Raw genomic sequence first — 16,277 nt, 5'->3', positions numbered from 1 at the left:
CCATAAGACAAGGTCCCTGTCTACATGGAGTTTACAGTTAGGAAAATACTGCATTGAACATACAGTCTAACACACTGTTGACCAAAGGCCAACAAAATGTAATGCCAAATGTAACAACTTGACACTGAGACGGTGCTTTATACACTTTCTTCATAAACACCATGTGAGCTAGGCAGAGCAAGTACATATTATCCCAATTTTAGATATGAGAAAACAGCCTAAAATTTATAAAGTGAAAACCCAGAGACAAACAACTAAGGTGGCCAGATGGATGAAGGAGCTACTAACTAAGCACAGATTAATAAAAATTAGGCCTCATCCACCATGAAAGGTAAAAGTGGAGATGGATCACAAAAAAAACCTATAAAAGTTATTAACATAGGTAAGGTAATATAGACATGCTCCAAAGCCCAAAGGCACACCTTTTCAAAGAGTAATCACCTAAGTTAAGGACAAAAAGGATAGTCATTTCATACAACTAGTAAGAAACGTGCAAAACTTAGGACTAAGCAACAGTGCTGGCAAGAAACACAAGCAACTCAGAAAGAATTTTTTAGAAATCTGGAAATAACAAAACTACAAATGACTATTTAAGAGAAGTTGGAATATATCTCACCTTTAATACTAAAATCAGGGTGGGCTGGGGATCATGAGGATCCTTGAGACCAGGGACTGTATGTAGTGTTCTTTATGTCCCCAGCACTTAGTCTACTGTCTGGCACACAGTAGGCACTTAATAAATGTGTACTGACTGATCACACTGTCTAGACATGAAATGGCAGTCTCTTTAATTCTATTACTAAAGCTACAACATTTCTAACATGTGTACAAAAGGATACAGAGGCATATAGTAAGCAAAGTCTTCATCTACTTCTAATATTTAGCCTCTAGCAATCACAATCTAAGCTTAGCTACCCAGGAAGATGTGCTAATGTCTTACAAATAAATCACAAGACAAAAAATAATGAATAACCTCATTATATCATTTCATAAAGTTAAACTCTGAACTATAGTTTTACAAGAAATTATTTTTAAATCATTCCTTTATGTCTCCATGCAACTTACCTGAAACAATTTGCTTGAGGTAAACATGTTGCCCTATGGGCACCTGAAGATGAGTACCTGGCGGCAGCATCAAGCAGTAAAGTTTGGTATCATGCGTAACATCCACCTTGGAAATCAACGTGCACTTCCTATAGTACAACCCTAGAAAAATGATTCCGGTTTTCCTTATTCTTGAATATATTTAACAAGTTGTCACTCTCTAAGACTAAGTTGTAGAAAAATTGCTGAATTGTAAAGGGAGTTCCCTCAACAATGAAATCTCCAGTCTGGACCCTATCCTCATCTTTCTCCCCTCCTGACCAACCCACTCACCCACACACACAAAAATAAAGAACAAACACAACTTCAACTGTTTCCTAGGAATGGAAAGTCCATAACCATACTGGCTAATTTGGGTTTCTCATTTATCAAAACACCTTGAAAATTCTGTACAGTAAATATTTTTTCCTCAACATATTTCCCTGTGATTACTGCTTACTAAAGTCTATTTCCAAATATTTTTGTAATTTTAGAAAATAAAGTAAAAATGTTATCAGTAAGAAACAAATTTCTAATGAAAACTAATTTTAGTTTTATAGTTTAATTTTAAACTTTTTTTAGCAGAACCATAATTAAATTGTACAATTAAAATGACCATGGATATATTATTTATTCTAAAATCCTTTCTTAAGGAACATTCATAAAATCTTTCTGAAACTTATGAATATCTGTTTCTGTTGGAATACAGAATTAAACACAAACTGAAAAAACAAAACAAAACCCTATTACAGAAACTAGCATCCTTTTTCTGTCAAGAGCAAAGAATGCCCTTAGCAGATCTCTTGGATGAACTTACAGGAGGTCATGGACAAGAGTTGCACAGGATAGGGAGGCATGGATAAGTTGTAACCTGCAGCACTGGAGGGAATACCATTATCAAAAAGTTCAGAAATTCATGTGAGTATTTCAGCACATATGAACTTACAACCTAAGTTAGACTAAGGATTCTAATTCCAAATTAAAAAAAAAAAACTCCACAAAATACATGCAAAATTTAAAAATAATCCATTAAGTAGTATATGACCATTCTACAATTTCCTCCAATTGATAGAATTGGTTTAGTGGAAAGAACACTGGTTTTTTGTCATAAGATCTCTGTTACAATCCTGGCCCAGCCACCTGTCATCCATGTGACCTTATTAGGACTTTTCTGGGCCATAGCTTCCTTACCTATGAAATAAGGGTATAGGACTATATCTCATCTTGCCTCTAAATATATGGTTCTAGGATCTGTTTTTAGAATTATGATTTTTCCCTGAATTGGTAAGATTCCATCCTAAGTTACCATTAACGGTTTCTGGTCACAAAACCTGCTTCATTTTGACAACTCTTTACTCCATGCCTGCTTTTAAGAATTAAAAATAATTAACTCTGTTTTGCAAAGCGACTGAACATAGTTCTGAAATACAAATTATTTGGGGGACAGGAAGCTGAAGTGCTTTTAGCCATGTAAATATTTCTCCTATAAGATAAACTCCAACTATTCTGATGTCTCCCTCTCGCATATAGCTGACCCTTACTTAGTTCCTGATGATCAAATCAGAAGAGGGCAAGTTCTAGCAGCTCCTAACCAGATCAAAAGGTTTCAAATAAGGCTCCAGTGATGTATTGGCTTAGTTAAGTGTGAAGCGGCTCAATATCAGGAAGTTCATTACTAGAAAAAGAATTTTTTTTTAACCATATCAACTCATGAAATGGCTTACTAAGGCACATAGGGCTACCATCATTTGCACAGGTGTCTAGCACTAATAAAAATCACTGACATTTTCAAATCCTGAAGCAACAAGATGAAGTTTTGCTAAACGCTCACAAACAAACTACAGATTAGCAGAAAAGAGGGGAAGGGGAAAAGGTGCAAAACTGGGACTCAAGTTCTAAATGGCTTTTGTGTTAGTTTCTGCTAAAAATAAGACACCTGAATTGCATTCCCTTTCCTCAGGAGTACTATTTAATGAATTACTGCTAACATACAACATATGACACTTAATAGCCTAAAATTAACTTACACCCAAAGTACTTAATAGAAGTATTAACTTCAATCAAGGCTGAGTAAGTGTTCCAATGACATTTCTTGACAGGAACTTCATTATCAAGGGTACAAATAACACAGCAAGCATGGGAGATACATTGCATAATTTCAGAAAAAAGGATGCTAATGATACAAAAATGTTATTCTGAGATAGTTTACTCCTCAAATCAAAATTCCCTATTTCCAAGGAAACATAAACTTAGTTCCAGAAATCAAGGGCCCATATTGGCTTAAGGGACTTTCCCACAACTATTCACCATATGGCCATTTGTATTGTAATTATTTGGGGAGAAACTTGAGAGTCATGAAACAAGGAATCTGTGAGAGTGGGGGTACTGGGGACAGGTTTAAGTTTAACCCTGAGACTGCTTGTATCAAGGGGCAGTGGATATATTGGCAAACCGATATGAATGAAGCCTGACTGAACTGATGACTGACTGAAGTGTGCACTTTAGAGAACAGAAGTGATGGCTCAAAAAAAAAAAATGGATCAGGAATTCCAGTGACTGGTCAGGAGCAGTCCACAAACAAGGACAAATTTGACTTCACAGCTATCCATAAAATTTGTTGGACTGAGAGCCATGACTGGAACATGGATTTGCATGCATAATGCCTTATTCTGAAGGAACAAAACAAGTAAATTTTTATCTTTTTTGCAAAACAAAACAGGTGGGATGTCACTGTATAATAAGATGGTATACTCATGACAAAACTTAAGAACCAGAGGAGAGAAATATGATGAAGAATATCTGGATGATAGTTAAAAGAATTAGAAGTGATTTTTTTTTCATCACTGGAATATACCTGGCCTAAAACCACCTGGACAGAAATATTTAGATGAAAAGTATGGAAACAAATCACAGAGGTATGATATAGTAGGAATGAAAGACTTCAATTATCCAGGCATCTGCTGAAGCCTTCTCTCCCTCCATTCTCCTTCCCCCTTACTTCCCTTCCTCCACTTTTTCTCCCCTCCACACACCAAAAAAAGGAAACCAAACCCCACTAGAATAGTCAATAACTTTCTGACGTGACTTAGTAAAAATCACCTTTCAAAAGGCAGAAAAACCATACACTCTAGATCTGGGGAAAGTAGATTTCAGTAGGTTCAGAATAATTATGGGTAGGGTACCATGGACTTTCAGAATAAAGAGAGTTGATATCCCATGCTTTAGGGAAAGTCAGCCCAGGAATGACACAAGATCCTTAACAATGAAATTCTTAAGACAGAAAGGAAAACATTTCAATGAGGAGTCAAAATGAGACTATCTGAAGAGACTGATGTAAATGTACAGGAAACTATTCAACCAACCTAGATTTTAAAAAGAAATATAAAGATGGAAGCAAACCCTGGTTGACAGAAGATTAATATGGGAGACAAGGTCCTGTAAAAGCAGTATGAGAAATGCCAAAGTTCAGAATGATCTGAAAGAAGTTGGCAAGAAAAACTAAGGACAAAAAGAGATGTTCAAAGTTATCACTGAGAGAACAAAAGGAGGATCAAAGAAGGGTCAGATCTTTTGCTTGAAGTGGATAAAATGAGGGTGATTGACAGCAGGGAAATGGCAGAGATGCTCATTTCTTCTTTTGTTTGCTGATGAATGCTATTGATGAATTCAAGTTACCTGGCCAAGATGAACTGCATCCTCTTCTACTGAAAGAAATGGCAGAGGTAAGAGCAGAACCACTGTGAGTGATAGCTGAAAGACTACAGAAAAGAGTAACATGGGATTGGAGAAAGGCAAACGCCCCAATCTGCAAAACAGGGAACAGAGTCTGCAAACTAAAGAAAAGTCAGTTTCACATTGATTTCTGGGAAAATTCTTGAATCATTAATGAGATGGTTGATTACTATTTAGAAAGGGAAGCAGTGATTACAAAGAACCGGCATGGCTTCATCAGGAATAAGCTGTGTCAGACTAACAATCTTTCCTTTTCTGATAAGCAAATAAGGGGAATGCTGTGGATATAGATTTAACTAGATTCAACCAAAGCTTTTGATGAAGTATCCCATACTATTCTTGTGGATAAAATGGAGAAATATTGATTAGATAATATAAACAAATGGATTCAGAACAGATTGGGTGGTCAAACTCAAAGAGTAGTTGATAGTGATTCAGTGTCAACATGGCAGGAGGTCTCCATTTGATACTATGATATTTAACCTGGTAATCAATGACTGATAAAAGCACAGCTTAGTATACTTATCAGATTTATAGGTGAAAAACCTAAGAAGGACAGCTAAAATTCTGGATGACAGAGTTAGACTCCAAAAAGATCTAGAAAAGCTGAAGCATTGGGCTGGATTTCTACTAAGATAAAATTTAATTAGGATAAATGTAAAGGCTGGTCTTGGATACCAAAAGAAATCAATTCCACAAATATAAGATGGGGAGGCATAGATAGCAGTAGTTCAGAAAAGAGTCTGAAGTTTTAATGGACTGCAAATTCATTGAGTCAGCACTGTGATATGACCGCTAAAATGTTAAAGCAATCCTGGACTGCAAGGGGAGGGTGGGGCATGACTTTTAGAAACAAGGAAATAATATTATCACTGTTTTCTGTTGTACTCTTTTTGTCAGGTCTCATCTGGAATACTACATTTAATTCTAGGCATCAGGGTTTAAGTAGGACACTGACAAGCTTTAGAGAATGCCAAGAGGGAAACCAGATGATGAAGTTCATGCCATACGAGGACAGGTGGAAAAAACAGGGCATATTTAGCCCAGAAAAAGATGACTTGGTCGGGGTGGGTTAGATTTGTTCCATTTGACTTTAGAGGGCAAAACTAGGAGCAACGGAATGGATGTCACAAAGAGGCCAATTTCGCTTGAATGTCAGGGCAAATTTTCTAACAATGAGAGCTATTCAGAAGCAGAATGGCTTGAGTAAGGTGTTAGATTCCTTCTCCAAGAAGAAATCCAATGATCAAATGTCGACATATTTTAGTAGGGATTCCTTTAGCTATGAGTTGAACTAAATGCCTGTTGAGGTCACCTCCAGTTCTCAAATTCAGTGATTCTGATTCTGTAAGGTTTTCAGTAAGAACTTTTCTAGTCCTATACACCCCCTAAATTCTGCCTGTGTTTGTCCTCTGTTGGATCCCTTCTATACTTAAGTAAACCAATCTACAGACAGGAAAACTTGCTTTTTTAAAAACACAACTGACTTTATTAAGAGTTTCTTTCCTTCAAGGATTTTTCACCTGGATCATTTTACTTACCTAGACAGATCTGGTTCCATTATGTTTTCATATAAAGTTTTAGAGCACTGAAATAAATTTTTTAAGACTGAAAAATACAAGATTATCACTACTTTAGAGGGACTCTCCGCTTCTTTACTAGGCACAGTTGGTGCTTAATAAATGGTGACTTGTTGGAATGTCCTTCAAATTACAGTTCAAATTAACTATAGCTCTTTTTCAAAAATGCAGTAAAACTGTCCTTTAAAAAATACGGAAGCTGAAACTATTTAATAGATCCAGCATTTGTAATCAATACATTGATTAGACAGTATGGACACCAGAATCCCTAAAATTAATCAAGAGCAGTTAGTTATCAAGCATTTATAAACAAAGACTCACTAAAATTACCAAAAGCTTTGATCCAAAGGTGGGGAACCTGTGGCCTCAAGGTCAGATTCTAGGTTCTTGGGTGTGTTTTTTTGACTGAGTCCAAGTTTTACAGAATTTTTTTTGTTATGGGGATTTGTTCTGTGAAGTTTGGATTTAGTCAGAGGACCTAGAGAGCCACATGTGGCCTTGAGGCTGCAGGCTGTCCAGCCCTGCTAGTCTAAAGTGAAAAGGTGAAGAGAAAAGCTTTAAAAACAAAAGGTTAACAAGTACTGTCTTTTTAAAACAAAACAAAATTTTTAAAAGCCTCAAAAGAACTTGAATTTGCTGGATAAAGTAAAATACAATACCTCCCACTCAGCAGGAAGTCAAGACTTTTGGCAACATCAATTCTTCAGCAAATTTCTTAAGGGGATGAGGCCAATGAATAATTGAAACTGCTGCCACAAAGACCAAGCACAGAAATTTAAGCGTTTTACTTTGTAAATAATTAGTTGTATCTTTTATCAGCTCAAAGAAAATGAGAAGCAAGGATTTTCTCAGGGAGAGGATTAAGGAAGAAGTTGTAGGAACCAAGAACTCTGATGGGGGGAGTGGAGAAGAGGGAACAAGCATTTAAGTACCTATTATGTGCCAGGCATTCTGTTAGGTAACTTGTAAGTATTATTTCATTTGATAGAAAGGAAAACTGATAAAGAGGCAACAGACAGAAAACCTAAAAAACATTAAAAACTATGTGGAAACAATCAAAATTGGGACCATTTTTATCTTTATATCTCTGGCACACAGCACAGTGTCTGGCACAATTTGGTGCTTAATAAATGTTCATAAGTCCCTGAGGGCAGTAGAGTTATCCCTTCTACATCGAAGGGGTTAAGGGCTAGGTGCCCTCGCGATCTGGAAAAGCCACATAAAAATTCTTTGGCCCTCCTTTGGTACTAGAGAAGTCTGAATTATGATAGTATTAAAAGATAAACTATGTTGATATCATACAATATTATACACATAATTTATGCATTTCTCTGAGTTCCTAAACTTTTTCTGTGTTGTCTGCTGGCTTTTGTGTGTCATCTGTGGCTTCTAAAAACTCCCCCAAAATTCCCATTTAATTTCTTACATTGACCCATGACATTTCAAGTGCATGATGGGGAAAGTCAAAATGTGGAAGGGATGATTGTACTCTATCTTCCTTGAGTCATCAATTAAGAGTTAAATGATATCCACATTTACATAGTCCACATTTCACAGATTTCCACTCTTTAAATTAAAAACATCAAATCATAAGGAAAATACACTTGTGTGTACCTGATGCCAAGAAAAAAAAGTGTTCATTTTGTATAAGCATAGTGGACACAGGGCCAGATTTGTCAGTAGTAATAACTGAATTCAAGTCCTGTCTGTAACACATATTAGCTAGATGACTCTAAAGACAACTAATTTACCTTCTAAATTCCCTTAGGCAATTTACTAAGGCAATAAATTACCAGATAATGTGTAAAAGATGGAAGTTCCTTTAAGTGATAATATTATAGGTCAGAACAAAAGCAACAAAGTACAACTATTTAAATGAAATGAATCTTATATTTTCATAAAAAAAGAGTAACATATCAAATATAAAGAAAAACAGAATGATGAAATGAGTACATGGGGCCAGAATTGGAGCCAAGAAGTTTTAAGATCTGCTTCTGACACATACTGGGAAGTATAACTCTGGGCAAGTCAGTTAATTCTTTTAGTGCTATACACCAGAGGCATCAAACTGGAAGCCAGCACATCACAAAACTCTGAACTGGGGCCCAAGAGAAAATAAAATGAAACTACAAATGCTTAACAAAATAAATAAAAATGTAATACATAGATAATATTAATTTGAGGTTTTCCAAGTCAACATACCACAGGCAAGGATCCCTTTCTATTTGAGTTCAACACCTTTACTTTAGACAACTCCTTCAGACTCTTAGGACTCTTAAACTTCTGACAAAATGTCAGTCTACATTAGTGAAGAGTTTCTATTCTAAGATTTGAAATCACAGGTTTGAATCACTGGGGAAAAAAAGATAATTATTCCCTACAACTGAGTAATCATAGGGCAGGTAGTAAACTAAAGGATATGAAATGCAGAGATTCATTATGGAAACCAAAGGAATATAAGTATTTCCATTTATAAGCCATCTATCTATTGGAAAAAACAGTATACCAGATTAATAATATGTCTCTGTTCCAGTACAGCTTCTCACATAAAAATATTTAAATGGATGTCAAAGAAACAAATTCATATTATGGTACACTGTGTTCTAGTTCTGCCACCGGCATCTAAAAGCAAGATATTTTTTTAAAAAATATTAACCATTCTAGCCTTAAGCTAAAATAACCATGCCTCACCCCTTTACCATCTCTTTCTTATTTATGAGTTGAAATAGTATATAGATGATTGAAATCTACTGAAAATCCAAAGACTTGAACTTAGCCAAGAGCCCCTGTTCAAACCCAGTATCCACCAGAGTTAGGATGCACAGTGGATAGAGCGCTGGGTCTAGAATCAAAAAGACTCAAGTTAATATGGTTTAGGCAAATCGCTTAATCTCTGTATGCCTCAGTTTCCTCAATTTTAAAATAAGGATAAAAATAGCACCTACCTCCCAGGTTTGTTGTGAGAATCAAATGAGATAACAATTATAAATTGACTAGCACAGTGGTGGGCTGTAGCAGTAAAAACTACAGAAATGCTAACTATTATTATTATCCTTAAGTAGTTTTGCATTAAAGCAAACCTCCTATCCAATGCCACTGTGTCAGTAACTGCATGATCAATTCAACAGGTATTAAGCACCTACTGTGCATGCAACAATTTAGTATAGATTGGTATAAAGTTAACCCTAAGGGGTTAGGTCATTATCACCACACCCAGGGTAAGGATCAGATACATTCAGTACGAAATCCTGTGGATTCTATATCCAAATTATTTCTCTTATCTATTCCCTTCTTCCTACTCACAAGGCTACTTTTCTAATCACCATAATCACCTCTTATCTAGACCATGGCAAAGAGTCTCTTTAATGGTCTTCCACACAGTAGTAGCCCCAGTGATAGTCATAAAGCACAGCTCTGACTATAACCTTCTCCAGGCTCAAAAAACATCTACTGATTCCAGCATAAGAAACCAACTAAGAAACAAATAAAACACAAATCCCTCCTCTGTTTGGTCTTCAAGCATTTCTCAATCTGCTGCCATCCTACCTTTCCAGACTTATTATGCCTTCATTTACTCTATCAATGTAGGCAGAATAAGAAGAGAAACTTACAGTATAGTGGAAAGAATGTAGAATCTAGAGTCAGAGGACTTGAGTTCAAATCCTGCTCCTGATACTATTTGTATGACTATGGCAAGTCAAGGTTAACTTCTTGGAGTTCAAGTTTCTCATCTGTAAAATGAGAAGACTGGAATAATCTAGTCTACCATTTCTTAAACACTTACATGCCATGCATTGCTGGTGTTAATATTTAATATAAATTTTAGACTTTAATAAGGGCCAAAGTTTGAATTAAGAAGAGTCTGGACCTAACAGTCTCCTTTGTTTAGAGGAAAACACAGATACCTGGGGTTGTAACTTCATCTTTTGTCAAACTCTGTTAAGGCCTGTTTAGGACAGGATATCTGTTATCTGGGTGATGGGACCTTTTCCTTATCTTAAATCACAGAGATATGCTACAGAATGAAGATGCCCATAGCTTGGGATCATAAAACCCAACTGACGCCACTTTTGTTTACAATGTGTCTATCTAAGAGAATTCCTTTCTCATGGCAAAATGTACTTAAGACAGTTGATTTCTGTACTAAGTCAGCCAGTTCTGATCCTGGCTCCATAGCGCTATGTAACCACTTTCTTTATGGGGAATTGATTAATTAATTAAATCATAAAATGTATGCATTTAGCCTGTTGCCTTTTCTCTAACCAAGTTTTCAGGTCAACAGTTATGGCGCCCAAACGTGGATTGGAACTGAGGAACAGGACGGACATTTCCTCATCTCGCCAACGCCAGGACTCCGGTGCCAATAGGAACTATTTTTCCTAGAGTCCTTGGCCTTGATGGGGTCGGGGTAAGTCCTTCCATTCCCAGCTTCCAAAGAACTCTCATTTTAAATTCCCTTTAAAGGAAACTCTGGGGATGTTACCGTTTTATTTAATAGGGAATTGAAATTCTCTTTAAAGGAAACTCTGGGGACTGGAGACCAAGTCGCGTTAAATCACTCTGTATTACTTAGGTCTCCTCTGGCGATTGATCTCAGGAAACTTAGTATAGGTATTGCTAGCACTAGTGTCAATCAGTTAAAGATAGCCCTAAATTATGTTGGCCACCACAGGGCTCTTTTGGACCGGTCAAAGTTACTTTAAGTTTAAAGGCCAACAAAACAACTAGCCAGCAGCGAGAATGTTTCGTCTTGGGCTTGCTGACTTGGCTGAGCGAGAACAAAAGACAGGTAGCCTCTTCCCTGTAAGGCTGGGAGCTGCTTCAGCACCTAGCCGTATCCTGGCAAAAATCCTTTCTTCTTCAAGGGCTCCAGTATGTCCTTCCCTTCACTCCCTCTGTCCTATTCCTCACCCCTTTCCTTCCTCCCCCTCCCCTTGAAGGCCTCTGATCTGGGGAAACTGACGGCACCTAGATGCAATCTTTCCCCCTGGCCTTCCCCTACCTTAGCCCTGAGGAAGGCAGCCTCTGTTCAAGCCTCTGTTGCCTCCCTCCTCCCCATTCCCCCTCCCCACTTTCCTTTAAGGACTCTGGTCTTGAAGAGGACAGTTACAATCCATCTAAGAACTAGAGGCCTTGAGCTTATTCCCATAGGGCCTGTTTCTTTAAGATACTCAGAAATTTTGGGGCACCAAGGCTCCCCACCCCTCCAACGACCACAGGGGTGCTCTGAGCAAAGGCTGTAGGACTCCCCTTTACTATCTGGTCTTGAATTCTTGCAATCTCATTGTCTCAGCATAATAATAGCCAATTCATGATGAGGATTTCTAGCAAGCTTCTAATTGCCTTCTCTCTCTGGGTTGTTTTTTTGTGAGCTACGTTTGTATTTGTCCTGTTGTCAGTTTGTCTGTTGGTGTATGTCCCTGTCTGTATCATGCGTGCTGTGAATGAATGTGCTATCTTGTAAGATTTAAATGCAAGCAGCTGAACTTCAGCAGCTGCAGCTAAGGAAATAAATTAACAAACAAAATTTTAACACTTTTCCTTGTCATTCTGGTCTGGCCAACCTGGAATTACAATGGAAAGGTAGATCATCTTAGGTAAAATCATTTTAGCAGATTTGTATGTTGTGAAATTAATCAGAAATATTTCGGGAACTGATCATTTGAAATTACTCCTAAGATTGTGAGTAGCCCACCTTTCTAGGTACAGCTTGGAAATGCCACCTAGGTCCTAGACATTCTGCCCACCCTGTCCCAGCACCTGCATTTCACCTTAGGGGCTCAGTAAATTCTGCTGCTGTGGGAGGTTGGGGGAAACATGGAAGAATCAGGCCTGTAGCGAGCATTCTCTAAACTCTGCCTGCGAAAGTCACCACTGGGACATCAGTTTCTCTGCTCTTGGTAAGCTTCACTTCTCTGTTCAATTGCAAAAAAAAGTATTTTATCTCTGTTTGACCCATTTTCTGATTTGTACAAATAATTGTGCTTGTTGTTATGGGATCAAAATGATAAAATGATTGTAAAATGCTTAACATAATGACTGGTATATGTTACATACAACATTATTATCTCTCTAATGTAACTGTTACCTTTGAAGTGGTTTTAATTGCTAAAAGTAATAAGATCAATAATTTCTGGAAACGCAAATTATACCATCTGCAGTTATTGTTGTGTTAAAACGATTTCTAGGATTGTATTTCTGAATTTCTCTTAGATTGTGAAAATTGAGGACCACTGTAATCTAGAAATAGTGTTAGACAAAGCAATTTTTAATTTGAATTTTGTTGAAACTAAAAGATGTTGGGAAAACTGTGTAACACCAGTTATGTTAATTTATCAGTCCTGCTAACTTTGTCTTATAATGTTTTGTAATTGCCATTTAGAAAACCAGGTATTTTCACCCTTGTCTGTTAAAAAAGTTGAAGCTAAACAATTTGGCTATCTTCTGTGAAGTTGTAGGATTGTTAACTAAGTTATTTGGGAAAACCATTTTAATGCTGAAACCTAAAATTGTTAAATGATTCCTATGTATGGAAAGGAGGGAATGGAGTGAAAACTTTCTTTAGATTCCCTCTGCCCATTTAGAACAGTCCCACAATGGAGTGAAAATTTTATTTAAATTCCTTCTGTTCATTCAGAACAGTCCTCCCATTCCTGTGGGTAAGATCATCAGTCTTAGTAAAGGAATTTGGTTGGTTAATTCAGATTCTAAACAATGAATATCACTTGCACAGAAGTTGTAATAGATAGAGAGAATTTTTAATAATTGGCTTTTACATCAGGACAAGTTTTAAATTTGAGAAGGAAAGATGTTAAATGGAATCCCTTATGTGTGTGTGTCCTGGTAAATCTTTATTGTTTACTGTAACTCCAAGAGAGTGGAAATAACTGTTATGTGACTCTAAGCTGGGATTAGTGAAACTTGCTGTTTAAGGTAAAAGGCATTTGGGACCATAATTATTTTTGTTTTGAGTTTGAATCTGGGTACAGTTGTCTGCATTAAATCAGTATCTGAGACACATGCCACAAAGGAATATTTCTCATCTGACTAAACAAAGAGGGGACAATTCTCAACTCAATCTAGGATGGGATCCCCCTGGCTCAGTTTCCCTATTGTGTTCCTTTAAAAAGGAATGTTTCTCACCTGTCTATTCCTGAGTCTGGCTATGAAATAGATACTGCATCATTGGAGAATTTCACTCCCATCTGAATTCAAACAGAGTAAAGGATGTTTTATTCTGTCATATTTGGTATGTCACATGTCCCTGCTTTTTCCTTCTATAGCAAATTTCTGTGGTCAATAACAAGGGACCAGCAAAATATGTGAGCCTTTTGTGTAATCGTACTGGGAAAGCTAACATTATTTTTATCTGAAATTAGAACATATGCAGAAATTTTTGTAAACTACTTAAGACTCACCTTAAGATGTTCCCGTTGTTTTAAAAAAAAAAAAAAAAGGATTTAAAAAGCAACAGTGTTTTTCTGTGAGTCAGTCTCATATCTAAGAATACTGCAGTAATTAAGAATTCAGTTTGTTATAATACTTTGGAAATTCATATTACTTAAGAACATTTTTGTAACAATTTAGCTTTAATGATTTCCAGTTTTAAAGGTTTATTTTTGCTTAAAAAAAAAAAAAAGGAAGATATATCAAGCATTTTAAAAGTTTCCAACTAGTTTTCTTCATAAGAGTTTAGTGAACATCAGAGTAAATTCTAACTGTTTTTAAGGAAGGGAAATACTTTTAGAAGAAATGTTTTGAAAAATCATGTGTGATTCTTAGAAGGCCTGCTAAAGCTTCAAAATAATATACTATTAAATTAAGCTGTTTTGATCTGACTATGTAGTCATTCTATGGCCTAAATTAGAGTTAAAAGTTTGCATTTGAATTTATTATGTAAAAGATTTAATTCCTGAAGTATCTCATTCTTCCAGAGTGAGTATAATTAGGGAAGAATAACAACTTGTGAAACAAAGACATAATTCCATCAAACTATAAATTTAGTCATTAACCTCTTTGTTTTGTTTAAGCTGGAATGAAATTCCAGTACAGTTTTGCTAGCAAAGAGTAATAACTTATGAGCTATCTTGTCTTATGGTTAAAATGTAAAAGCAAGTGGAAGAATAGGATTGAGAGATTTGGAAAGATAAATTAAGTTCTGTTTGAAACTATGAAAGGTAGATAAGATTTCGGAATAAATAGGGTTATCTAAACCCCTCTTTCTCCTAGATAGTTGTTCTAGATACTTTTGTGTCAGTTTCAAATGGTTAAAAGAGTAAGGAAGTATTTTATCTGAGGGATACCACCCAATATTTATTTGCTATATAAGACTGGGACTGCAATTTACTATTGTTTGAAGTTCTGATTACAGGAATACTTGTCTAAGTTATCATAAAGCCAATTGACATGTGCTGCAGGCTAATGGTGGATGCTTGGAAAGGTTTTGAAGATGACCTTGGACACGGCCTAGGTAGGATCTTCCTAACTTTATTTCCCAAGTGTTCTATTTCCTTTCTGAAAAAGGAAATTCCCCACCTGATTACTCTGAAGCCCTGCTTTCAGCACCTGGTGACTTCACATGTCAGATAACAGCTTATTCCTGGAATCAACCAGAACCAAGGAAATCCTTTCCTTCTGTTAATATTGTCCCTCTCTTTTTCTTTTATAGCAAATCTTTGTAATTAAGAAGTTCTGTAAGTAGAACTAAGTCTATCAAATAATAAATGGAAATTGGAGCATCTCTGAGTTACTAAAATGGGACTCAGGAATGAATAGCTTACAATCTTGACCTACATTCCTGGCCAAATAAAAATAAATATAATATAGAGATAATATTGAGGAAATGATTAGGCAAAGTAATAAGAGCAAATTTTGAGGAAAAGTAACAGGATCAGACTGATTCCTCTAAGATTATATACAGGAATATATGATTGGCTTCTAAATTTTATCATGCTTTTGATAATAAGATCTCAAATCTGGATTTTTGCACAAGATTGTATAAGATAGTGGTAAATTATTTCTTCTCTGTTAAAGTACCTGTCCAATAATTTAAAGGGAAGATGAGTTCGTTTTATGGTTGAACTTCACATTTTAAAAGATTCTTATTCCAGGTAGAAGATTTAGGTAAAAACAGAAACAGCAAATAAGATAAACTGAAATTTTCTGAAATTTCAAAAATGGAGAACAAATTTTAAGTAATTGTACTAATTTATACAGTCAGAAGTATCTGGGAACTTCTAGATTTGAACCAGAAAGACAGAATTTTCTTTTTGAACTATCCCAAGAATAAAACCTATTGTCAAAGAAAAGATATCTAGGTATCAGATAACGACATGAGAAATCTGGGATTCAAAGTTTTGTTTAAGAATTGGTTACTGGGATACAAGGAACTTAATGTTAGTTAACATTGGTAATTGTTTAGTTAGCACTGATTTGTATGGTTCATGTTTAAGCTTCCTTGTTTATCTTGATGACATGTGAATCTCCCTTTCAAAACTAGTCTGTTGTGAGCCATCTGTACCTGACAATGTAAAAATGCAATTTTGTGAACTGGAAAAAAAAAAAACAAAAAAAAACTTCAATGTGTTGTTTGAACCTAGCCCTGCGTGGCTGGGAAACTAAACTATTGCTAAGTGCCTTTAGCCATGTTAACTATGTTGTATTGTTTCATGCCAACTATCAAATCGTATATTTTCTGGGAGACCGTGTCAGGTTTTCTGTGTAGACTCTTGGATCTGTCTGTCACCTCCATTGCTCCTGCTCCTGAGTGGACCATGCCTTCCAAGTTTGAAAGGGCCAGAAGAAGATGACATCAGACAGAGAAAACTTTCCCAAGACCTACATGAAGATTTAGTTTTTCTTATCTTTGTTGGCCTACAGGCG

At 36.2% G+C, this 16,277-nt stretch overlaps 1 protein-coding gene across 9 annotated transcripts in view; it reads right to left on the bottom strand.

Annotated features, from left to right (window-relative positions):
* CYB5R4 (cytochrome b5 reductase 4) overlaps positions 1-16,277 on the bottom strand; it is a 122,637-nt gene that overhangs the window by 32,512 nt on the left and 73,848 nt on the right. For all 9 annotated transcript variants that reach the window (XR_011974399.1, XR_011974398.1, XM_072642720.1 and 6 more), the window contains one exon: positions 1,066-1,206. Coding sequence is in view for 7 of the 9 variants with exons in the window: in XM_072642720.1 (XP_072498821.1) it covers positions 1,066-1,206 (141 nt within the window). In the remaining 2 variants the exon portion in view is untranslated. The remainder of the gene's footprint in view (positions 1-1,065; positions 1,207-16,277) is intronic.

This window comes from Notamacropus eugenii, chromosome 2 (assembly GCF_028372415.1).
Source record: "Notamacropus eugenii isolate mMacEug1 chromosome 2, mMacEug1.pri_v2, whole genome shotgun sequence".
NCBI classification, from domain to species: Eukaryota; Metazoa; Chordata; class Mammalia; order Diprotodontia; family Macropodidae; genus Notamacropus; species Notamacropus eugenii.
Note: the sequence above shows the minus strand (reverse complement) of the source record. Positions and strands in the feature narration are given on the sequence as shown.